This window comes from Pelecanus crispus, chromosome 3 (assembly GCF_030463565.1).
Source record: "Pelecanus crispus isolate bPelCri1 chromosome 3, bPelCri1.pri, whole genome shotgun sequence".
NCBI lineage: Eukaryota > Metazoa > Chordata > Aves > Pelecaniformes > Pelecanidae > Pelecanus > Pelecanus crispus.
Window position 1 is genome coordinate 28,312,507 of NC_134645.1, and position 26,713 is coordinate 28,339,219.

General features: G+C 38.2%; 1 protein-coding gene across 21 annotated transcripts in view; it reads left to right on the forward strand.

The window, feature by feature from the left end:
• Positions 1-25,771, forward strand: part of NRXN1 (neurexin 1) — a 728,426-nt gene extending 702,655 nt beyond the window's left edge. For 12 of the 21 annotated variants that reach the window (XM_075708515.1, XM_075708516.1, XM_075708517.1 and 9 more), the window contains 2 exons: positions 7,083-7,170; positions 25,464-25,771. In XM_075708515.1, the coding sequence (XP_075564630.1) occupies positions 7,083-7,170; positions 25,464-25,771 (396 nt within the window). The remainder of the gene's footprint in view (positions 1-7,082; positions 7,171-25,463) is intronic. The other 9 variants (XM_075708519.1, XM_075708523.1, XM_075708520.1 and 6 more) reach the window with 2 other exon arrangements.
• The last annotated feature ends 942 nt before the right edge of the window (positions 25,772-26,713 follow it).

Here is a 26,713-nt window from a genome sequence, read left to right on the forward strand (position 1 = left end):
ACAATGTTGATAACACACTGATGTTTTAGTTGTTGCTAAGTAGTGCTGACACTGGTCAAGGACCTTTCAGCTTCCCATGCTCTGCCAGGTGCACAAGAAACTGGGAGAGGGCACAGCCAGGGCAGCTGACCCAAACTGGCCAAAGAGATATTCCATACCATATGATGTCATGCTCAGTATAGAAACTGGGGGGAGTTGGCTGGGGGGGAGGGATCGCTGCTCAAGAACTGGCTGGGCATCAGTTGGCAGGTGGTGAGCAATTGCATTGTGCATCACTTGCTTTGTATAATCCTTTATCATCATCATTATTATTACTAATATTATTATTATTTTCTCTTCCTCTGCTGTCCTATTAGACTGTCTTTATCTCAACCCACAGGTTTTACTTTTTTGTCCCTGATTCTCTCCTCCATCCCACTGGGGCAGGGAGGGGGTGAGCGAGCAGCTGCATGGTGCTTAGTCGCCAACTGCGGTGAAACCACAACAGTGCTTTTCAGTGCCCCGTGTGGGGCACGAAGGGTTGCAATGACGACAGATCTGACCAGAGCATGTTAAAACAAATTTGTTATAAGCATTCATTATATTAGTTTAGTAGTCACTGGTCACAATGTTGATTTCCTTGCTCTCAGAGTTGTTGCATTTGTTCTCAGAGTTGTGTTATGTAACGCCTTACTTGCTGTATATACTGTTTATCAGTATTCATGTGCTGTTTATCACCTCTGGGATGCAGGTTAAGGTTACCGCTTTGCTGTACTGTGTAACACTGGGTTACGGTATGATAAAATGATTGGTTGTGAGATCAATCTCGTATTTGTACTCAGCATTGCTGTTGCCTCTGTCCTTCAGGAGCCATCTATCGGAAATTATTAATAATTACACTGTTTACTTTTTCTCCTTGGAGAGCCAACCTATGGGGGAGACACCTTCCTCCATCTTTCCCGTATTCTTTTGTGATTGTTCTTCCTTGCAACTCACGTACCCGTGCCTCTATGCAAACGGCCTCATGCAATGGGAGGTTATTAACAGCAGGGAGAAGCAGGTAGCTGAAGAGTACAGCTGATTAATGTGACATATTTGAGTTTCTTTCTACAACTGTCTCAACCAGTCATAGAGATCTGCTTCATACACAGAACATTAAATTTAAATTACACAGTCTTGGCTAGAAAATTGTGCAGTTAATCCTGTCCCAAAAAATGAAATTTTGTTTTTTTCCATATGAACACTTCTGTGATTTTCCATGCCCTGTTGGTTTCTGCCAGCACTCCCATTGGCTTAGATTACTTTATTCCTCCCTTTAAAAGAAAAATAGGGGATAAAAGGAATATATGTGAGGGATTCGTTTTTAGGAAAGTCTCTCACTGTCTCAGAAGTTAATGTGTCCAGTGCAAAAATACAAAATGACTGCTCTAAGCTCCCTTCTGTAAACACTGCATGAACCGTATTTTTAAAGGAAAGTTTGCCACAGCTAATGAAGAAGATAGTAGTCTATATCTGTTGGTTTTCCAAAACCTATTTTTATACCACAGCTCTAGCTATATACCCTTCTGCTAAGCTGAAGCAGAACTCTGTGTTTAGATATGAGTTGTAGCTGATTTTCTCTGACCTAAATGGCAAGTATTTGAATAAGCTTTTTCTCAGGAGGAAAAATGAAGTAATGTAAGCAGAGACGATAACCAAGCATTTCAGAAAAGGGGAAAAGGAGAATTAAGGGTTTAATTTCCTAGTCCTACATCTGAAAGTATGTTTTCAGACAGCCATTTGTTAACACTCATTAAATTCTTACCCATTAATCTTCACGTAATCACATCTGTTGATATCAACTCCCTTGTATCCTCGCCATCCCCTTATACCATCTTGTCCCCTTTGCTCCGGTGACCTTACCATTAATTTCTCACTTTCCTTGTTACTTCCCCTCCCAACACAACCGTGCTCCATGCTCCCATGCCTTAACCATCGGGCTGTTGGTGCTGCCTGCCTCTTCCTGCATCGCCCTGGCTGCCCTCACCTCTGTGCTTGGGGTTTTAAATGCCCCAAGTTTCCTCAGAGAGGCTTGCAGCCTTGGCAGTGCTCTCCAGGCACCATCTGTTCCCAGCATCTCCTTGGCCAGTCGCAGGCTCCTGCCTGGCTTTTCTCCACCTTCTTTCTTCCTAACCTTCCTTCCTGCTGTCTTGGAGCATCGTTTTGGAAAATTTGCTAGATCAGAGCCTGCGTAACTGCTAGTGCTTATCAGTAGCATCCTCACCTGACCCTTCTCATGCTCTGCTCCCCTCTCTCACACTCATTTGTTGCATCTGGTCCAAGATCAAACTCTCAGCTCCTCGGAGCAGAGCCTTTTCCTTCCCGCTGCCTTTAGCACCAAGCACAACAGTGCCTGGCTGGTATCGTTAAGCGCCAAAGCCGTACAAATAAATAAGAATAGTTTTGATTACACAGTTGAAGTTCTGATCTAAAATAATTTAAATAGTAGTCACAAGCAGTTAAGTTGTTTATAATTCATATAATAATTTAGGACTGCTAGTTTTTAACTGTTGTGTAATTTGGATTTGTTTGCAGTTCTCATGGGATAAAGTATATTATTGAACAAGAAAGGAATAAACTATATTCAGAGTAGCTATGGGGTGCTATGATTTAAAGGAGAGCTGATGGAATACTACAGGAGAAAATATGCAGGATCCATTATACTCTTAATGAATGCACAATTCAGATTGGTGATTTAATTTTTAGATCATATTTCTCTGGTACCCTCAGGTATAACAGGCTTCATACATAAAAACTGAGTAAGATGGTATGTATTTACATCCAGTCATGCAAAAACTGGATAATAAAAAAAATTACTTTCTGGTATTGTTTATTCATTTGCATTTTTTTTTTTTTTTAATGGCATAGCATTCAAAGACCACTATTAGAAGGGCACAACCATAATTGCTGGTACCAGTTTTGAACCCATGGTAGTAACCTTTGAGGCAGCTTGATATTTATCCATATCTACAGACTATATTTAAGCCATGACTAGAGAATCATTTTTTGATCTGGCCAGGATCTTTCTTGAAATAGTCACCATTTCCTTCCTCAAGGTGGCAAGGTGGCAGATTGGTGATATTTTAAACTCTCTCTTGGCTAAGAGACAAATCCCAAAGTCCTTATTTTTGCAAGCAGACCTGACTGACGTAAGCAAGACCTATTCCTGCAGGGACCACACCCATGAATAATTGTCAGAAACAACATTATGCAGTGACTTCTAGCTTTACGAAATGTGATTTGATTTTTTTGGTCAATTTTTTATATTGGCACATTAATTGTAAGCTTCTTCTACCATCCTTTTTCTGAAATGTGAACAGATGTCCAACTTTTTAAGAAGCCACATATTACAATGGACTGCATTTTAAATCGTACAACCACTTCCGCAGAGTGAATCTGAAAAGCTATGAAAATACACAAAAAAAAAAAAAAGAAGTTGCAATCAAAAGAAATTCTGCCTGGCCTTCCAGGTTGTACACCTGCTATTTTAATATTTTTTTTCATCTCTTACAACTAGAGTATTGCTTCTTAAATGAATTTGAACAACTCACCCAAGAGACATTCTAATCCAATCGTGTATTATGATGATACCAGTTGGATGTTATCCTATTAGGCACTCACGGTAAATAAGGGATTTTCCACTGACTTTTAAATCCTTGATTAATGAGAATGCTCGAAGCGGTGTCCTGTAAATTAGCTATAGTGCCAGCAACAATTGCAATTCACTTAGGAGAACTGATTTGTTTTAAATCTTCCCATCCAAATTAAAAAGCATGAGGAAAAGATAATGTGCAGTAAGTAAAACATATTACCCTATCTTGCATTATTTATCTGTACCCCGTGGCTGTCTGAGACCCTTAGGTCTAAATGCTGCTCTCTGTTCAGGTAAATGCCTGTCAGTCAGAGCTCTTCTGGAGAAAGACCTCTGGTAGCTAGCCCATAGATTTTCTTTAATTTATGTATTCTTTATATTCTCTAGTGTTTTAGGTAATTCTTAATCCCATTTTAAATTGTGTTAAGCAGTCCAATGGCTTTCATTTGTAGCTTGGTCACTGCCATCTCACTTGGCTTTCACAGCTCCTTTACCTTTTTTCTGGTAAAAATATGTATGAGTAGCGGGAAAGAGGTATTTGGGTTTGGGGAAAAGAGGAGAATGGGGGAGGTTGTGACACATCTGTTAATTGATACTTAAACTGGAATTCTTCCTGACATATTTTTCTGAAGAAAACATTTTTCACATCTTACCACTTCCCTTCTTATTCAAATACCAATACTTGATTTATTTCTTGCAAAAAAATTAATTTTATATCTAGTATTGACTTTGAAACATACATTATTTCCTTTAATACTCTGAGACATTAATGAGGTCTTTCTTGACATGCTATATTCACATTTATTTAAGGTACTGTTCATTTCTGTACCCATAATATGCACGCACTTTTATCAGTCAAGAACATCCCTTTGTTCTTGTAGAAGTGTGAATACTCTTTCCATAAATTGGAATTAGTGTCACTTCATAAAGACAGTTTTGACACTCCCTCTTATAAGTAACTGAGCAAAGTATCTCTCACACATTAAGATACTTAAAGTGTATGATTTTTCCATAGTTATTTTCTGGTAATTTTGAATGCAGTGCAAACTGTACAAAAAGTAGAGTTACTTAATGTAAACTCTGACCATACTATCCTGTATCAAGAATAATCAGAGGGACTGCAATAATTCTATAAATCTGTCTGATCATTTACAAGGGTTACTCATCCATGCAAGTACCAAAGCACTCTTAAACAACATTCCAGTTAGATCAGTAGATCTCACAGAACATAATTTCTTGCGACGGCTATTATGTATGCATGTGATGGTCTCTGTTTAATGGTATTTGCGTACAATTCCCCAGTGATCAATTGGTAAGTGTTCAGTATTCTGGCTGCAGGTCATAAATGTGTAGTGTCTTTGCCAGTGTTATGGGCAGAAGGAAAAAGATGACGCTGTGGTTTCACTGACCAAATTGAAACTGTTTGGGAGATGCATGATTTTCTTTTTTATACTTATTAGTTGTGGCCTTTACAGTACAGAGTTAACTTTTTATTTGCAGGCTTTATTGGTTACCTGGTTGTTTATTTTTTCTTTATATGTTAGAAAAACCATAGGTGGTTTTCCAGAAAGGGACTAAGACACTGATTTTCAAGCTTAAATGTTTGTGTTTTGGGGAAAAGAAATGGGCATTAGAAATTCAGGAGGATGTTTGCAGCTGACTTTTGTTATAACTCTTTTTTTCTACATGGCAGAAAGAAAGGACAACTAGAATACTTCTTTTTTTTTTTTTTTTTTTGTCTTTTTAAGTCTCATGGCAAATCTGCCAGCTCATTTTGGCAGCCTTACAGATTTACAGAGTGGTTTCCCCCACCTATACATTTTCACAGATATAAGGAAAGATAATTTTTGTGATTATGGCATTGAACTGTGACATAACATAGCTGTGGTCTATAGCCTCTTTGGCTACCTTCAGTGAGTTACTTCATTCTCTTATGCCTCAGTCTTCTACCTGTAAAATATAATATCATTATAAAAGGCTTTTCTTTGTTATACCTCACATATTAATGAATGTATTCCTGTATCTCTTTCCTACTTCACAGAAGTGCTGAAAGCATATGTTCATTAATATTCTTGAAGCGTGACAAAGAAAAGCCTATTACTGTAATATGCTTTGCTTGAAAACTTCAGTTGGAATAACAATGATAAACAACATTGGTTAGGCTTTGGCCATACCGTACAGAAGTAAAATTATTGCATATTCAGACTTAAACTGGGGTAAAACTTTGATGAATTGTAATGTTCTTCTCCTACACTCATGAAAAAAACCCTCCCCTAAAAATCTATTTCACATTGACCAAAATGGGTTGTATCTCTTCGTTGGCATATGTACCATACAGGGATCCAAGCATGGCTTTTTGCCTGCTATATCCTTAGCTGCTTGTTTCAGTATCATGTAGTCATCTTATTCTGTCTGTGTATTTCCTTCAGTGAGCTGAACAGAAGCTTGAAATGGACAGTTATGAAACACCTTGCCCATAGGAAAAGCTTCTTCCTAACCTCATTAGTAATTGCTTGAGAAATGACCAGGAGCGTGACAGTTTATATTTCCCTGCTATTATTTCCCCTAATAACTGTGGATGTTCTTACTACATTTCTAAATGACTGTTCTCAAAGGTGGCTTGAACAGAAGGTATCTCATTTTATCAGGTTCAGATTGATTGCCTCAGTGGTTCATTGAATACCTCCTTGTTCTTGCACTGTAAGAAGCGGTAGATAGGAATCCCCTGTTTCTTTTCTTTATAGCGTGTTGTATTGTACATCCCTTGGTTTGTCTCCTTTGTCTTGATTTATTTGATTTCTTTATACAAAGAACTGTCCAAACTCATTTTGGACAGATGTTCCTAGAGCCCCTCAGATGTAAGCACAGCACTCAGGCAATACTTATTTAAGAAAATAGGATAGTACTTTCTAACACTGCATATATTTATTATTGGTTTTTTTACTTTCTTTTCATTTAATAGTTTTCGACTCAATGAGAGTTATGTTTGCTTCTTTTCCTTTTTTTGGGCTCTACATCTGAGAAAGCAAGTGCAATTAATGGAGAAAACATCACTACTTTTCTGATAGTTTTAACAGCTGCAGGCAGTTCAATATTTTGACTTGTTTTTTTAATGCTCTCAGTGTTTTCAGCAATACCATAGTAGAGATATTGGAGATAAAGACGGAAGAATAGCAGCGCTGATATACATATTCTATCACTCTACTTTCTGTTCTTATTACAAAAAAATATTAAAATGTTTAAGTGCCTGCACTGGATATCTAACACAGTTCTTCTAAAAACTGACAAGTGCGAATTGAAAAGCAAAGTCCTATTAATAGAGAGTTGGAGAGTGTTACTGTGCCATTACATATTAAATCTGGAATGCTCTGGGCCTTGCATAAAGGCAAGCAATAAAAGAAATGCCAGTGAGAATCTTACAACATGTGCAGTCAATTAAAATATATCTATTTGACTTTTATTTTCTTTGCAGACCACAGATGACATCCTGGTGGCCTCGGCTGAATGTCCTAGCGATGACGAGGACATCGATCCCTGTGAGCCGAGCTCAGGTGGGTTAGGTTAGTCAACTTTTTTATTACTTTCTTTTATTTCATATTTGCATGCTCCAGTCCCCCAGAGTCCCACCTAGTGGGACAGTCCTTTCTTACATAGCAGGGAGAAGTTGAATTGGGGCCTTTCTATGCATGGCAGTGTCAGTGGAGAGTTTGCTATACGTTTTTTAAAGACAACGGATGGGAGCATGTTGATAGTCATTATCTGAGGAAGGTTATAGCTTGACCAAGGACCTGAGGCTGGACTGGGAAGGGCATTCTGGGGCCCCTGCAACTGTGTTGATGTGATAAAGAAGGGACAACTGAATTTAGGAGAAATATGTTGCAATTGCTTGTGCCTTAAGCATTTCTCCCAAATAAGATGTAAGTACCATATTTCAAGTGTCATATTATGTCAGTAGTAGAAGCAGAGTTCATTTTGAATTACTGTTTATGATATGAAATACTGTATAGATGGTAAAAACCTGAACACATAGAATAAAATAATCTCAAATTTCAAATTATTTTATGGCTTTTTTCCAAGACAAGACTATTCAGAATGTATGTTTCAGTTTTGATTAGAAATGTAAAATGTTTACATTCTAGTATTTTCCGTAGAACAAAAAATTTGTAGTGTTTTGGCCATGTCTTTCCTACTCCCCCTGAATAATGGAGATTTGGCACTAATTTTTCTCTCTGGTATAATTTCCCACTTACCTTTATATTCAATAAATACTATATACCTTCTCTAAAAACCCGAATGTTTATCACAGATGTGAAAGGCATGCAAAACTTCGTAACAGCAATCTGAAGAATTATGTTACTCTATAAGCTTTAAAAAATCCCAGATGTCCAATGACTTACTCCTGCCTTCTTTGTTGGCCTGGGATGGCTTTTACCTTTTCTGACTGAACAGCTTGTCATACCACACATATCTCAGTTTTTCTTATTCACTTGAATTCTGTGATAATCAGTAGCATGCTTACTGTCAGTTGGTTTAGGTAATTTGGTAGTCTTTGTTACTTGCTATAATACTTAATAGTAAAATAATTAAGATCAATTTGTTGTGCAGTACATATTTAGTTCAAGTAGAAATCAATGAAATTTGAGACTAGTATATTAATGAAAGTCACAGCTGAGAGCCATCTTAGTAGAACATTCAAATCTGGGGCAGGGGATATGTCTACATAGCCTTAAGGCAAATCAAACTTTGCTTCACATGCAGATGCATGGTTCCTTTTTGAAGTCACATAGCCTAATACCCACATGCAAAAATTATTTATTTAAATTTAAGTAAAGGCAGAGACATTTATGATTTGTTTCAGTGTTTGATGGACCTGCAGGGTGACATTTGAGCTCTTCCAGGAACCAAGATATTTACAGATTTGATAAGAATACTTTGGGGTTGGCTTCTTTTGCTTTCCAAAATAAAGAAGACATTTCAGAGTGTTTTTCAAAATGCCATGAGATTCAATCACCATTCTTAAAACTAAGCAGCAACAGGTACACCCACCTTACAAATTTTTACACCTCTCAAGAAGACATTTCACTTGCAGAAGTTCCAGACATCATGAGAAAGATATTTGGGAGTTGTGATGAGAATTCATTTGTTGAAAGTTTGAAAATTAATTTTTAGCCTTTTTTTTTTTCTGCTCTTTCCCTCTTATTTTCAGATTCTTGAGTTTAACAAGACTGTGTCTGGTCCAGTACGAGTCAATGCAGTAGCTCAAATAGGTCTGAACTCATCCACACCAATTGCTTCCTCACTTTAGTTAACTCAGGCAGTGCTGTTCAATAGATATATTTACATTTATCTACTGTAAATGTAGATAATGTAAATTTTTAAAAATATTTTATAAAGTAAATGTAAAATAATACATTAGTTATCTACCACTAAATATTTCCCAAACCCGCTTAGAGTGCAGCTGTTGTATTAGAAATGTATTTGCATTACCTCAGCCTTACAGTTTGCTGAAAGCCGATGAAATTTCAGAAAAATTCTTCTCTGGGGTTGTTTTGAGCTTCAGGTCTGGGGCTGCAATGCTCAGTAGACCTGGAGCCAAGCACAGTCATTTAGCTGGTGGGTGCAGGAATGGGAGGGGTGAAATGAAGCTTTTTGACAGGTTATCATTTCTGTCCAAACTGTGGTCCAGAAGGGGAATGTGAATGTTAATCTTCCCGCAAAACCTTGCCATTAGCTTTACATCCTGGTGTTAGCTTTCCTATTTTAGCTTACCATTCATCACCCAGCTCCACTTCTCATTTTTGTTTATTTGAGAATGGTTTTACTGTTTCATTTCTTGGATCCCAACTGCTACTGCTTTTTAAAAAAAGTATGGATTGGCACAGGAATTATGTTCTCCATAATCCCAATTGTCTGGATCATTTTATCTGTCATTCTTCACATCAAAATGTCACTTGTCCTCCCACTCTCAACTCTTAAAAGCTATTAATTTGCCTCCCTCTTCATTGGCCGTGTCCTTTTCTCGTATTTGAAACAACATGAACCAAAGGGGTTACTGGAGTCATAACTTCTAGCATACCTGTCTCTCTCTAAGCTGTTTTAGTCACTTAGTCTTATGAATAAGCTTTCTCCATGGATTGTCCTGTAGGCACTGCTCCATCTCAATAATACTCACATCTCCATGTGGATTTGAGCTACTCCTAACAGAAGGCTGGAACTTAAGGGAGAAAAGCATAATATTGTTGACAGTGACAGATTAATTTTTTTTTTTTCGTTTCATTTGGGAAGGGAGATGCAAAAGGATTTGTCCCTCCATTTAAATTCTTCCCATTGCTCAGTTCAACTTTTTCCGCTTAAGCCTTTTCACAAACCAGAGTAGCTTCTCCACAGCCAGCCCTTAACATCCTCACTAATGCTTGTGAAGTTTATGTTTCCTAACAGATAGTTCTAGGAGGCAGAAAATATGATGATTAGGACAATTTTACTCTTATGTTTTCACTTTAGAGGCCATAACCTGAGATCCCATTAGATTTTTTCTCTTGCTGCCTAATGGTCAGTCAGCAAAGGGATCCACCCCAGCACAAGAGACGATGCACAAGAGAGCTCTCAGGTCAACAGTTTTCTAGCAAGAACACATTTAAAGGATGGCCAGAGCCCATTCAGTTTTATTGACAGAACCATAAATGTACTTTTACACGATCATTGCCCATAACATGCCTATTTCTAACCAAAGTTCTCAGCTCAAGATGAGACCCTATTAGACAAACAGTTTGAATATGGTAAACCTATATATCAGAAAAACTACTGGTTAGCTAGATTTCACCGATTAGCAAGATTTATACTTGAAATAGGGCTTCTTTTCTAGGACAAATGTATTGCAGTTTGTAGTGGCTAACAAGTCTCGGTGTGCCACCACCAGCTTCGCTTTCTGTGCACCTGTCTTCTAAATAATAAATGGAAAGATGCAATTTGCGACAAATTTCATATGGGACATAAAAACGTAGACCAGATTAGGAGCTGCTAAGCAGCAATCCCATCAACTTGTCTGGAACATAAAGTCACAAAAATTATAATTGCAGATTTCATTGTGGTATACAAACTGCTAAATGTGCCGTAATTGGATGAAGTCATAACAAATTTATTAGCAAGCAAAACTTAGTCAACATATTTTGTTTGCATTATGTTTTGTATATTAAGGCAACACATATTGCTATCACAGTCTATTCCTCTCTCCTACTCTAAATACTAATAACAACACGAATAATGATGATGATGATAATAATAATAGTTTATGTTTCCTCAGCTTTATGTCATAGAGGAAATAATAAAGCCTTTTCCTTTTGTTGACAAGTTATGAAAAATGTTAGTGGAAACCCATCAAAAAAAAAAAAAAAAAAAAAAAGGCCTGGGATGATTTCCTGATTTTACATGAAGAGTTATAAAACTGCAGGTGGATAAATTGCCATTCTGCATATCAGGATTGCTGTTCCAGCCTTTCCTGAGCTCTGTACAGAGCTCTGATTTCTGCTGAGTTTCAGTGAGCATTTGTGCTACCAGTTTATTTGTTCCAGTTACACTGGGCTGGTATTTTATTTGTTAGCTATTATCTAGCTACTTCTGTAGCTATTGAAATGTTCCAAAATACAGAGAGGTCCAAACTGGCTCAAATAAAGTGAAATCATTCAGTTTAATGGCAGGGAAATCTAAACCAGGGAAGGAGTCTTACAGTTTTTAGCATATGCACAAGCTGTTCTTTTTCTGCAATTTACAGTTAAATCTCAAAATCAACTTGGGACTTGACAAAGGTTTAAGTTAGAAATTAGGTTCAGAACCTCTCCTAATGGCCCCAGCAGAAATGGGGTGGACAGGTTTTGGCAGTCTTAAAGCCAGAACAGTATTAGCTGGTCTTGGAAGTTTTAGCAGAAGACAACCTTCAAAGTGAAAATATGGTCTTGTAGAAACAAGCTTTTTTCAGCTTCAAACAAATGTCTTTCTACCAACAGAAGGTCACACATTGCAACCAAATAAAATACTTCATCATCTCTTGATCAGCATTTGTCTGGCAGCTCTTGGGTTCCACTTCTCAGGACAGTGTTTGATTGGTACCAGATCTTGTCCTGTACTTGTTCTGTAGGTAAATAGGGTAAGAAGAGTCAGGACAGAGTTCAGTGATGTATACCAACTGGTAGCATTAGTTACCTTTCTTGGCCCTGATTCTTGATTCTGAGGGAGAAATGGGATCAGTTATTTTCCTGCATTACTAAGGATGGACTAATAATACGATAGATGCTTATGGACTGATCTTTGAGCATGTGTTGATTTTCCTCCATCTTGGTCAGGCTTATTGCATTTCAGAAAACAGCTGCCAACGGTCAGAAATCTCCAAAGCATCAGTATAGCCGAGAAAGAGCAAACAACCCACTACTTAAGATGACTCTTACAGTTCAGTCACTGCTTTGAGGAAGGCTTTGTCCTGTCCTGCGCCCTGAACAGTATGGGGCTTTGCATGCAAACTGCTTCCTGCACGTGTACATCCTATGCTGTGTGATAGCATGTATTGGATAGATGGAGATGTCTAGGAACCATGTGTTCTCAAATGCTTTGTGATGGTTTAGGTTTGGTCCCAGGACTGATACCTATTTTTCTAATGGGCAGAACTGTGAAATATGGACTGCAAATGATTTACACTTCTTATTAGAAGTTTTGCTCTTCTTTTCCTGTCACAAATTATTGTACTGTATTCCTGGTGCATCTGGCAGCAAGATAACATTGCAGTAGGAGGTGAAGTGACTCCTATAATTTATACATCACTGCAAGTGCCCTGTTTAATGCACTTCATGGAATTCAATGTGCAAGGAGCTGAGACAAAGGAAAATAAAATTACAGTTAGTTCACAGGGCTACTGTGTTCATTATGGCTCAAGACATAAAGGGAATATTTGTGCCTCAGTCCAATTATCCTGTAGTTCTGTATGCATTTCCAGTGCTAGAAAGATTGCTGCATTGCCTTGAATCAGCCTTTTAAAATGCTTAGCTGAAATACATATAGATGTGTATGTATGAGCTACTACAGGGTGAAAATTATGCTTTATTTACAAACTTTCCAAATATTAGCACTTACATGTCTATACATAAAGGAACTGAGGGGCTTCAGATATAGATTAATTTTCCTATAATTGAAGTTAAAATAGTTGTTAAGGTTATTTCATTTTCTTATAAATCATTAAGCCCCCCAAAGCAACAGAAAGAAAATGTTGTACTTTTCAAAATTATTTTATTGTGAACTGAACCACTTTGTCAATAGACTGAGCTCTTAGTGTCTGTCACTGTGAATTACAAATACGGCATTTCTCATTTGAATTTGATCAAAAGGAATTTTTTCCTAAATTATGTAAGAAAATGAGGTTAAAAACTATGGTTGAACCATTGTACCAACACTGATCTCTACTCTTTGCCAGACACGTCATTGAAACATGGGAATACTAAGTGGAATTCTAGCTTTCCAGCCAGTCCTAAGGATTTTCATACATTCCTAGTGTTGGGAGCAGCTGAAAACAATAGCATGTGCTGAAAGAAAGGGTTTTCTTTTCCTCTAACAAATAATTTTTCAATAGTTTAGAGCATTCTGACTCCTCAAATGCATTGTGTGTAATTTTGATAGTAGTGGTGGTGTTCACACTCTTATACACCCTTTCTTTGTGTAGCCTCAACTGGTACAGGGGATTTGTAACCAACATGAAATTATTTTAAAGTTTATTTTTTAAGCACACTTTAAGACAAAATGCAGCTACTATTAGCTAAACATGCCTTTTAAATGTGAACAATTAAGTAGATACTCCTTGCCGAACATAATGTAATTCTAAGAGAAGTTTAATACGTAGCCTAGAGGTGACAGGACAGGCTAATGCTTTCTAGCATGTATTAATTGTAGTCACAGTGATATGAACACATCAGAAGGCAGAAAATGGATGGAAACTGTGGAGCTGGCTTTTTTCCTGAGCATAATGGTTTTCTATCAATGTAACATCAGCGGCTCACTATGCTTTAAGACTGGTAGGAAATACTGACATCAGGTTGCTATAAATCATACAAAGCTCTCTGTTGACTTGCACAAGACTTTCTCCACTGGTGTGTAAATGATGAACAGATTTCCTTGTGTGTGAACTTTGAGGGTGCATTCATATTCCACTCATATTCTTGCTAAAGTTAGGCGTTCTCACTTCTATAATGTGTATAAGAATGGCAAACATTCATGACAAATATTGGGGTTATTATTTGTATGGCAGTACCTAAAGCTCTACCTCATGCTTCAGACATATGCAGACAACATGAAAAGACATGTATTGAGAAATTTATTAAGTGACAATTATTAGTACTGCTGTTACATGTTCAGTGGTTTGGAGTTAGACATCTCCACAGCATAGGCAAAACTAGATGGTAATGTTTCTAGTAGTTTGAAGAAATGTGCTCATTTTATAAACAATAATTCAAGAAAACTGGGCACATTGCTCAATGCTTCTGAAAGGGTGGCCCATGAAGGAAGGGTCTGATATTTTTCTTTCTTTTAAAGACATAAAACACCGCTTGTGACCCAGTTCTGAAGGTATTTACAGGCAAAGCTGAAGCACATGATCCTGCTGTGATACTGGGACTGGGATGTGAATGCAGAGAAGCAAACCAGGCACCCCACATCACTCATTCACAAACACATGTGGACAATATGTGTCATCCCCACTGACTTAGGTGGAAATCCCTAGATTTTGCAGTGCTTCTCTGGATCATGGACAACAAAATGTCCATGAATATAGTGTCCTTTTATTCAGGTGTAGAAGTGATATGTTAGTCAATCAGAGGCAAGTGTACAATCCCTGCATGAGATACTATGAGTGAGAGGAAGTGAATGGAGAGCAGGTTAGAGCTAAGGGTCACAGTTCTGTGGGCAGTGTTGGAGGAGGGCAGAGGTCTACTCTCATTCAGCACACACCAAGGTGAAGAAATATGGTCTTGTTTCATTGTTGAGGCTATTTGGGGAAAATTACTTATCTCACAATCCATTTAATATTCATTTTCTCTTGTTTTCTCTCTCCCTCCCCACAAGTATGCATGCACCCTTGAGGGCTTACCTTCCTGACTTTCCCTAGAAAAATTAGGAAACACTGTTGCTAGCGTATAAGCAGTTGCTTGACCAATTCTTTTTCCTACTCCCAGAAAAAGAACCTGCCTTACAGACCATTCCAGCATTAACCAGAGAGTGAGATATGTCTGGAATGACCTGCCCCCCCCCCCCCCCCCCCCCCCCAAAAAAAAAAAAAAGAAATCTAAAAGAGTACAAAATTACTGAATAACATATTACATAGACCTTAAAGAATTGACTGCTAATGCAGTGGCTTTGTCAGACATGAAAATAATTAAATTGGACCATGCTCTCTTAAACAAAGCAGTCATGATTTTCAAGATTAGTATTCAAGATTTTCAATAATACAACTAATTAAGTACCAGTTTCTGTCCATGTATCCCTAATATGTGAAAATAGGTTCTAGGCAGTTCTAAATCTTTTGTGATTCTTAGTTGTTAACCACAGAAATAAAAATATGTGTGCTTTGACAGCCTTTACTATGAGATGTTTCCACCATTTTCAAAAAAGGTGTAGATCTTTTAAATCTGGAATCAAAGAATCACTTAACTGAAGAACAGGGTGTAAAATACCATATATATATGTGTGTGTATATATATGGGTTTGAACTATCAGGAAGGATTTTTTATGTATATTTTAGTAGATAAACTATATTGTTCATTTAGATGCTAATAATCTTTCTTTCTTTTTTAAAATACCAAGTCAGATCTTATCTGTTTTGTGGCCTGTGTTGATCATGCCAGTTGAAGTTTTCTGAACTCCAACAGGGAACAATCTCTATTTTGTCTTCTAAAATATGGTCTTTCCAATTTGGGATAGAAGCACAATACACAAGTAAAGTATAAGAAAACCAGCACTGACCTGTCCTAATTTGCATCCTGAGAGAGGAATTTGGATTTCAGGTTATTTTGTAAACATTAGGTTTACTGAAACCAATTAAATAAAGCCAAATAATGGTTATGTGGACTCTCAAAACATTTTCCATGGGTGGATTTCACACACTTACATTGGTTGAAACATACATAAAATGAGTAAATTAGTAATTGCAAACCTGAGGTTTCCAGAAATAGTTTACTAATTTGCTGACTTGGGTAAGACTTTTGTCTTATTAAATAAGGAATTCTGGAAAGGAAGAGGATTTGCTTGCACAAGGATGAAGTAAATAGCTGATTGAGTCTGGAACAGGTTCCATTAATTTTCATGGGAATCTGCTTAAAAATCCTAAGTTAAAGTGTATAATCCTAAAAATTGGTCCTTTGAATCAAGCTTACATGTAGAATCAAGACTGAAAGTAGATTGTTGATGTAAATAAATGAATTGTTCTAGTTTGTTTGAAATTAGACAATGTGCTACTGGTGCCTTGATTAATGCAAGCCCATTGTGTGCCTTGAGCTACACTTCATTCTGGCTTGATTTGCTACATCTAGTGGTGTATTTTCTTGCATACTACATTGCGGACACTAGCAACACTGAAACTACTTGTCACTTTGTAATACATATGCATTGAATTTGCCTCTTTTTGTGGAAAATACCTTTTTCCTCAGGACTGTTTATCATCCTTGGTTTTATGGACACGGTAGTAGAAGAAAGACAATATTTTGCAAAGATATAAAAAGGTTTATAGCCAAAATACTGGCCTGAATTAACATCGTATTGCTCAACTTCTACGCCAAGGCTTTCTCTCATACCACGTTTGAACAATGTGATGTCAAATCAGGTCCTTAAAGTTCTACAGGAAATTTGCTTTACCTCAGCTACTATTTGGAGGAAGGACTAGACAGAAAGTAGGAATCTGAGGCAGTCACCCCTAGCAAATAGGGAAAACACAGTTTTGCTAAGGAAGAGGGAAGCTGGCTGCACTGCATGTAGGCCACAGGGAAGAGGCCAGTGCTTTGCCTCTCCAAGTTAAATGACACAGGACAATGTCTATTCCAGCATTCTTTTGCAGCTCAGTTTTTCTACATTCAAACAGGGGAATTACAAGTGTGTAAGGAACCATTGTGCTTCTAACTAACCATTTACAATACCTGATAAATTCAATTAATATGGTGTTACAAAGTAGTTGGTGTATGCCAGCTGCAGCTTATCAACTAATTACCATGTTAACAGACTGCTGGCAGCAAACAGGGTTGCTTACCCCGCTGCCAGACGAAGGAGATAAAGGCAAATGGTAAACTTTTTGCTGGTGTTTTCTAGCGATCAGTACAGTGTGAATTTTCATTATCTTTTGCATAGCTAGTAGTAGAACCATTGCTGCTAATTTTCAGCTACTTGCTAACACCTAATTTAAACCTCGGTGGAAACATTGGGGTTTTTTAGTGTGTGACTAGTCATTAGACAGCCTGCAAAGTGGCAGGTGGATGCTGACAAGTTTGAGAACTAGGTATTCTCTAAGGATAGAGAATTTGTTGCCCAAGAAGGCCAACAGCATCCTGGCCTGTATCAGGAATAGTGTGACCAGCAGGAGCAGGGAGGTGATTGTCTCCCTGTACTCGGCGCTGGTGAGGCCGCACCTGGAATACTGTGTCCAGTTTTGGGCCCCTCAGTACAAGAAAGACATTGAGGTGCTGGAGCGTGTCCAGAGAAGGGCAACAAAGCTGGTGAAGGGTCTGGAGCACAGGCCTTATGAGGAGCGGCTGAGGGAACTGGGGTTGTTTAGCCTGGAGAAGAGGAGGCTGAGGGGAGACCTTATCGCTCTCTACAACTACCTGAAAGGAGGTTGTAGTGAGGTGGGTGTTGGTCTCTTCTCCCAAGTAGTTAGTGATAGCACAAGAGGAAATGGGCTCAAGCTGCGCCAGGGGAGGTTTAGGTTGGATAGTAGGAGAAATTTCTTCATGGAAAGGGTAGTCAAGCATTGGAACAGGCTGCCCAGAGAGGTGTTGGAGTCCCCATCCCTGGAAGTGTTCAAAAAACGGGTAGATGTGGCACTTTGGGACATGGTTTAGTCTAGTCTGCCCTTGATTGGTTTAGTGTGGACTTGGTAGTGTAGGTTAGTGGTTGGACTGGATGATCTTAAAGGTCTTTTCCAACCTAAACGATTCTATGATTCTATGATATTGCTCATAAATGGAAGCAGGGAAAATTCAAGGCAAAAGTAACCTGTAATGAGGATGCATGTAACCTGAAGTGATCTAACCTTAGGCTATCTCCTTCTAACCATAAAAACACCTGAATGAAACCTTGTTCTGCTGTGTTGTTATGCTATTCTGGCCCATAGGTTTCAAAACCAGCACTTATTCTGAGGTTAAGAGCTGTGGTCTAGATTTGGGACTTTGACAGTTTAAATGTAAGCTGGCTTAAACAGTAGATTCTGATCTAGATACAGCACATGTTGTGAAGATACTCTTTAAAAAGTTACAGAAAAGGGATAAATGAAAGATGAAAGCAGCCAGAACATGAGAATCATATTCCAAAATAAGACAAAGCTTTATAGATATCTTAGTGTTTTTCCTTGTGCTAACATCAAAGACATCAGTATTGTTTTATAGAGTATGATGAGAGAAGCAAAGAAAAACAAGGTAGTATTTTCATTTTAATAATTTTATCATGAGAAAAAGAACATTAATTACATCAAATGTAATTTATATCAATCCTGAAGTCCATTTATCTTTCTCTTCCCACCCCCAGAGAAGCTTATAAGGTCTTGGCAATAATACAATTCAGGCTGAACAAATGTAGCTCTATCTGCAAGTTGTATCCGAACCTCTGTTTAGCAGGTGTAGTTCTGGTATTTGTAGCAGTTGAGTTTCCAGTGTGTGTGCGCGCATATTTTGGATGTCCTGAAAGCCTGGCCCCTTCTTTTCCCAGGCACATTATCAACTTTGTCAGTAATGGATCTGACTTGATGACAGTATTTAGAGCAAATTTAATCCAGTGGGCTTTCAGCTCCAACATTCAAGCCATGTATGTAATGTTTGTGGCACAGACATTAATCTTTTCATGTAGTAGCTGCTTAGTGAAAGAAGACAGTCAGGGAATCACCCATGGTTGCGAAAGATGAATGTGGGTGTCTGCATGTCCAGCTCATTTCATGAGCAAGAATCATTCCTTGCCCTGCAGGCCAAGCCATGAGATTCCTCACTCTTTATAACTATGTTTTGGTGTTCCCTTGCAGAAAGCTGGTTCCTAGATTAGGTGGTTTGGGTGTGGGGTTAGGGGTTTTTTTCTTTTTTTTAATGAAATGATAACGATAAAAATAGCAAGCAATGAAACGCTCATCCTGCAAAGCTCAGTGGCAAAGCTTTCGCTAAGTTCAGTGGGGCCCAAATGTCACTGTTGCCAACACTGTAAGTTTGGTACAATAAAGCCGATCTTACAGTTAGCTGCCACCAAAAATTTGTTTCCAGTGCCCCTGCCCTTTTCTTGCTGTAACACTGGTGTTCATCTGAGTCTTCAGGGAGCTAGAGTGGCAGGCAACTAACCGAGCAAAAGATATTGGTTTAGCTGTCTGAACTGGTTCCCAATGATGACAGCACTTAGCTCTAGCTTGAAAACATGCTATCAGTAGTGTAATATTTGGGTTTTGTCTTTCTTACATTACCTTATTTGCAAAAGCATTTAATTTTTTTCCCATTTAGGAATACTTCAATTTAAAATCTGGACCACTGACTCTGCTGATCAGTCAAAATTTCTGAAGCAAAGTAACAAATTACCAAAGATTTCCCAGAACACACACAAAGATGGGATAAATTATTCCATGTAGAAAAGAAAGAAGTGGAGGTGCAAAGGTGAATGACAAATGTAGAAGTGGGGAGAGGTAGGACTGACAGCTGAACTGGCAAAAGGAGAAAGGATCCATATTGGGAGAGGAGGAATACTAGAAGAGGAGCAATACAACTGAAATTGTTAAAAATATACTCGTAAAGAGAGTAAGAGAACAGGGATGAAGACTGCTAAAAACATTAAACAATATATTAGTTTACATTTTCCATTTTGGCTAAAATGAAATTTAGTTTTGTGGAAAATGTTTTCACAAAAGCTTCTTATTAAGCTGTGTAAAATATTCCCCTCAGCTCTGCAGAGCACATTAACTTATAAAACCTGTTGATTTGATATGCTCTATCAATTGGCACGTGGCTACCAACTAACCTATCTCCCTTTAGACTTATGTTGACATTTGAAGAAGATTGCGACAACAACCCTCCCACCTCTCCACCACAGGGAAAAAAATGTTACTTGCAAAACCTGCAGTCCTAAGGAGTTGGTAGGAATTGTAAATAATTTGAAGTCAGTATATGGCAAATCATTGCACTTGGAAATAAACACTATATTCTGTGCAGAGGCAATGTTTAGCTTCTTAGCAAAACAACCTTTTTAGCTGTGGATGGTGTTTTGCTGCTAGACTGTTTTCATGACTAGCTAAGTTAGTTAGCATCATTTTAGAGGTATTTTAATGTATTATATCTTTCCTTCAGAGAACCTTTGAAATTTCGGTTTATGGGAAGTAAAGAACGTCAGTTTGCGCACCAAAGAGTAGAACAGACACCTTAATAATTTTCTCTTAAACACATTTGAAAATAGGTTATTGTCTTGTTCCCTCAAGCTCAGTTAGCTTCTGACAGGTTTCTTAGAACAAATGCAACGGTGTGAGTGTGAGATGGCAAATGTAGCTACTCTGGTCAGAAGCACCACACCTCTCCACCGTATGACAGTGTGTTGTGTGTGCAGGTTTGAAGCATGATGCCATTATGATCAAGGAGCGTAGAGTGTGTGTTCAGCAGTGCACCTATTTTTGTGGTGCCTGTCTTAGATCATGGCTTTGGATGCACAACTGTTCCAAGTCTGATGAAAGTTTGTCACTCAGCTATAGCAGCCACATGTGGAACCACCTCATACTGCTTCCCTCCCATGACAGCTCAGTCATTGATGGACATCCCCTGGGGAGCCAGTTCTTGTCTCCCCTTGACAGCTACTTGAGGCTCAGTAGGAAGGGAGCAGGCCGAGATACCCCTGTATTCAGACCAGGGTGGGTTTGAGCTTAGTCTCTTGCATAAGTCTACAGCAGATCCTCATCCTGGTTTTGCAGTTGGGTTGCATCTATCCTACCAGTTCAGCAGAGGAAGCACTGAGATTTGTTTTTCAGACGTATTCGTTGTAATGAGACGTTGAAATTGCAGTGAGCTCAGAAACCAGTTCACCAGAATCCAACAATGCTACAGAAAGCCGACCACAAACAGGTCTACAATGATAGCACACAGAGTGAAAATTAGTATGTGTCCTGTAAATAATTGCCTTCATGCCTCATTGCAAATGCAGTAGTTAAACATTCTTGTCTTGTGAGTAATTTCCTATTCACAGCTTGTGGGAAGGCATAAATGTAAAGAAAACAGGTTTGGGGTCCTTTTGTTGGTTTTTTTGTTTTGTTTTTAAGTCTGCTAATTTCAATTCGCGAACACCATGGGAGCCTGCAATTCCAATTTTCTTTTCACAGTATTAATGAAAACTGGGCACTGAAAATAGTCAGATTTTTCCCTTTAAATTTTAAACCACTTAGAAATACAGTCAAGAATAACAACTTTCTAATCCATTGTTACACAATGTAAAACTGCTCAATTGCTATTATTTCATGCAAAGTTTTTCATAAGTGGTAGAAGAGGCTTTTAAAAATCAGTCTGTCCTGGTTTTGGCTGGGATAGAGTTAATTTTCTTCCTAGTAGCTGGTACAGTGCTGTGGTTTGGATTTAGTAGGAGAAGAATGCTGATAACACACTGATGTTTTAGTTGTTGCTAAGTACTGCTTATGCTAGTCAAGGACTTCTCAGCTTCCCATGCTCTGCCAGGTGCACAAGAAACTGGGAGGGGGCACAGACAGAACAGTTGATCCAAACTGACCAAAGGGCTATTCCATACCATATGACGTCATGCTCAGTATATAAGCTGCAGGGAGTTGGCTGGAGGGCTGTGATCACTGGTCAGGGATGGGCTGAGCATCAGTTGGCAGGTGGTGAACTACTAGGAAGAAAATTAACTCTATCCCAGCTGAAACCAGGACACCACAACACAGTCTTTTCTAAGCTGGTCTTTGAGTCAATCCCAAAAGGCTGATTGTATGCTGTTCAGAGGAAGAGCTGTGCATCAGAGAAGTTGCTTTAAGAAGGGAACATTGCATCACAAGATGTCTTTTATATCCTCTCACCGTTATGGCATGGTCTGAGCATAATCACAGTCTTTATGATTTTCTCTTGTTCCTAATCAAACCATCCTCAACTTATTATAGATTGTTTCAGGATTTTTTGGGATGACGTTTTATTTGTAAAAATAGGGGTCATTTTTATGACATGTAATCTTAACATTCACCTATAAGCTATATAGCTTCTCATTTACAATAAAAAAAACTTTATCTGGGATGAAGACAGTGTCCTTTTGATGCTGCAGGCACTAACAGAGACTGCAACTGAGGAGCAGACAAGGTTACCCATAGACATACCTTTGCTGCTGTGCCAGGAGCCAATGACTCTGCCTGGTTCAGCTACCAAGATGCTGGGAAGAAAACTGCATCATGTGTCTCTCAAAGAGTTGGGAAGTAAAGAGCAAGATTTCTGTAACCTTATAGTCTTCACTTGCTCTCTCCATTGAGATCATCTGTTGTCTGTTGCAGTAGTTCCTGTCTTGCAGGGGGAAAAAAATCCAGGTCAATTGCCCTTGGGTGCACCAGTCTTAGTCAAATAAAGGTCTTACTTAAATAGAAGGCAGCTGTTTCAGCAATATTATGGATTTCAGGAGAAGTGTAGGCTGGTCTTTTCCCAGTGGCCTTTTCCTCCCTGTCTCGGAGTAGGACACTTGCTTTAGCATGAGCTCCTTTAGCCTTTCCTACCTAAAATGCTCACAGACAAACCCATGTAAAACTTTCCTCTCATTTCCTCCTCCTTCATTTGTCTTGAGAGGCCCTGCTAGGTTAAAAGCATATTTTAATGTAAACATAAAAAAAAATAGCAAGAAGTCATTTCCCTTGCTGAACTGCTCCTTTTACAGAAGTCCAAACAAATGTAACAACAGATGCTTTGAAAATGTTCTAAGTTTAAATAACATTAATGTAGTGGTTGAATATTCCTCAGACAGATGGGGATAAATGAGATAATTGTGAAAACATTCTTAAAAATAAAAGGATGCCATCAGGTGAAAGGCAGGAGTTTAGGTAACATTGAAAAATATTCCTTACATGTTTTTTTAGGTTGCAATGTTAAAAGAATGTTTTCCTCTGAGCAAGCTGTTAAGTGTCATTTAGTAGACATTAATTGTAAAGTTAGTTCATGGCATTTGGTCCAAATGTCTGTATTTTAAAGAGAAAGAGCAGCTGTTATTCCATCAGGTACTGACAGAGTTTATTCAGTTGCTTCTATTACTTCTCAGACAGAAATTAATTTCCTGAAATCATATACAGTAAGATAAGACTTTGTCTCATTTTCATTCACTGTGGAAATACTCAGGAGTCTTTGTTCTGCAACAATGCATTGTCTCTTGTAAAACAATAAATGATACCCTATGTGTAAAAGAATTTCCATTTTCTACAATAGCTACAATGAAGAAACAGGATCTAAACCAGTCACTGACTACTTTGAGACAGACCAGATTTCTTAGTTAGAATGGCATCTACCCTGAAATGAGAAAAAATCTTAGACCCTTCTGAAGCCAAACTTCAAGATCTCTTCTGTAGTCATAGAAAATACCAATTGTACCAACTCATAACAACTAAGATATTTCAAAGCGGGGAATAAAAAGAAGTTAAAATACTATTTGACACGAATGACAGTTTTCTTGAGTCTTACTGTGGTGCCTCTGTTCTTCCAACCAAATAAAATGTCACCTTCTTTAAACTTATGTGGGATAACTGCCAAGAAGTGGTGTTTCAACAGTAAGAACACAAATTGCCAATAAATAAATTATGAGTAATACTGAGGTGGGGTGGGAACTTAGTTCTTTTTGGTGTTTGTGGCTTTTTTGCTGTGTTTTATTATTCATAGGCCAATTGTGGATGTCTGTAGCTGGTGGCTGCTTTTAATTCTGGCTGCCCAAACCTGTTGCAATTTTTTGACCAGTGTTGATCATTTGAGTAGCATTACCTTTAATGTAGCATCCTTAAAATCATCATCTTCCTATTAGGTCTTTACAGTGCAAAAAAAAAGTGACTATGGGGCATAGTGTGCTTTCGTGCACTGTGAGCAAGACACTTCTCTAATACACTTCAGTAAAATGCTGGTTGTAGGTAAGGCCTGGTAAACCTGACATTATGAATATATTGTAAAACTAGTGTTTAATAATACTTTTAGTTAACATTTGTATTGTACTGGCTGCATTTTTAGCCATGCATAATGGTATAAAATGCGGTTTCTATAAGCCAACCTGGATGCTTAATGAGAGTGTTCTGCACTGCTCAATGGAAGAAGACCTTGGTTCACTCACTGCTCTTTTCTTGCTCCTGAGCTCAGCCAAGGCTGGCAGTGTTGAGGGTACGCAGCCTCTCAGGAGTTTTGAAATGCTGGTATAATTAGAGGAATACCGCATAGACCCAGGTCACTTCATTTTTGTCCATGACACTTGCTAAGTTACAGAAGAAGATCCATCTCAGCTATTGCCACTTAAAGCGACTCTATACAAATATCTGCCTCTCCTCCTTCTGCAAAATGTAATAAAGAAAGGAGATAATGGGAAATGCATAAGCATTGTGTGTGCTGCCAGCATTTAACCTAGAAATTAGGAAATCCTGGAATTAGGCTTTCATTCCACATGGCTGTGCAAGGGGATAAAATGTGCCAGACAGCACAATAGTTCCTATCAAGAAGACTTTGCAGTCTGAAGACATAGGTCAGTTCAGTTCATATCACGACTGAAAAGACCAGAGTCTGGCCTGAGAGGTGGGTTCTTAGAAGTCTGAGCCCTTGCTCTGTGCAATTTGAGAGTTTTTTTCTGGGCATAAAGCGTTGCTTGAAGGAATGTCTGGTATTGGCGTCAATGGCAAAAAGAGGGAATGGGAGGAGTGAAAAAGTGCTCTAAAGTGTAGCCATATTCAAGAAAGACTCTGCAAATTAGAAAAGCAAAGGTAGGGTTGGATAACTCTCCAAAAGTGATAAAAGTAAATATAATTAATTTGGAAAAAAAAGAAACAAAAAATATTAGAAGGAAAGGAGAAATTGAGAAGCTTGCTGAGGGAAGTCTAAAGGAGAGTTGAAGATACCTTATTTGTAGCCAACTTATTGGCTGCTATCATTTATTATTAGGGGGAATTTGCCCCCCCCCCCCCCCCCATTCTGTTTGGTAGTCTGTCTTATCATCACTGTCTTCTCAATAAATACTATAGTGTCACTTTTTGTTCTTTACAGAAGGCAAGAAAGAAAGAGGGAGGGAGTAGGAGAGGGAGATCGTTTCCTCCCAGATGTTTGTGTTCTGGCATTTAAATTGCGGCACACCTGTTATTCCAGATTATTTAAGCATTCTTTGCTTAATAATAGCATTTGGAGAAATTATACTTTTGAACGCTAAAATGAGATTTTTCCTTGCTGTCCTTTTCCTTGCTTAAAAGCCTGTTTACTTCTGCTGACAGACATGAAAATGGAATGAGCTGCAAACCTAAATGTTTTCGAACTGGTAGAGTGGGGTACATTGATAGGCAATCCTGACCTAGTGAGTGCAATAAGAAAGATGCATGTTGGCAGCAGGTAGAGATGACTAATTCCTCAATGTGCAAACTCAATAATAACCTCTCCCTTATTTCATTATCTACCTACAGCAAATCCTACCAGGGCAGGAGGAGGAAGGGAGTACCCTGGCTCATCCGAGGTGATCCGTGAATCCAGCAGCACAACAGGCATGGTAGTTGGGATCGTGGCAGCAGCAGCGCTGTGTATCCTCATTCTCCTGTATGCTATGTACAAGTACAGGAATCGAGACGAAGGATCGTATCACGTAGATGAGAGTCGAAACTACATCAGTAACTCAGCACAATCCAATGGGGCTGTGATCAAGGAAAAACAGCCCAACAGCGCTAAAAGTTCCAACAAAAACAAGAAAAATAAGGATAAGGAGTACTATGTCTGATCTCAACATCTAAAAGAACGCTTGTATAGAAATAGTCTTCATTTTATCTGAGACATAATACAAACTTACTTACTTTACTTTTTATGAAGCACATTCAAAAACAAACAAAAGAGACAGGGAATGCAATCAGAAAGGAAAGACTGTTTTTAAAAACAAGCATTTCATGCTCTTGTTTTTCAGAAACAGGAGCTGATAAATTCCCTAACATCCACAGTGTTTTCATTTACTCTGCCTGTCTTTATGTTGCTGGAACATTTCTGAAAGACAATGATGACACCACGCATTCATAAAGCAAGGAGTATTACTACAACATCAAGGCACAATATGAAACAAAACAAATTAAAAAAACAAAACAGGAAAAAAAAAAGAGAAAAGAAGCTACCTATGATTCTGGATTTAGCCAAAGTGCTAGCGCTTTCTTGAGAAGTAAGTTAGTCTTATTGTCAGAGAAGACTGTCATTATATATGGTGACTCAACAAGCAAACATAAAGAGTTTGCCGTCTGGTGCAGTGAAGCAGTGATTGGAAACTTGCATTTGAAACAAAGTGCTGGCTTTTCTGAAGACTTACGTAGAAATACTTTCAAAAAGCCCCTTTCTGGTTGTGAGGAATATAGTATGGAGGCCTTATTTTCAAAAACAAAAACAAAAATCTGGAATATAAGGCACATTTCCACAAAAAAAAAAAAAGAAAAAAACAAACAAGAGGGCATAGATGCAATCATTGGGAAATTTTCATGCACGCTTAATATGTTATTACATATGTTTATATAAAAACACATCTATATGTGCTTTCTGGACTGTGATAAGTGATGTTTTATAGCCTGTTGTATAGAAAATGCAAACTATATCTGCTCTTCAGCCATTTTTGGTAAACTCAATGTTATAAGTGTTGCTAGGTATAGAGAGTTTTATGACATCTGGAGCAACAGACATACTTCAG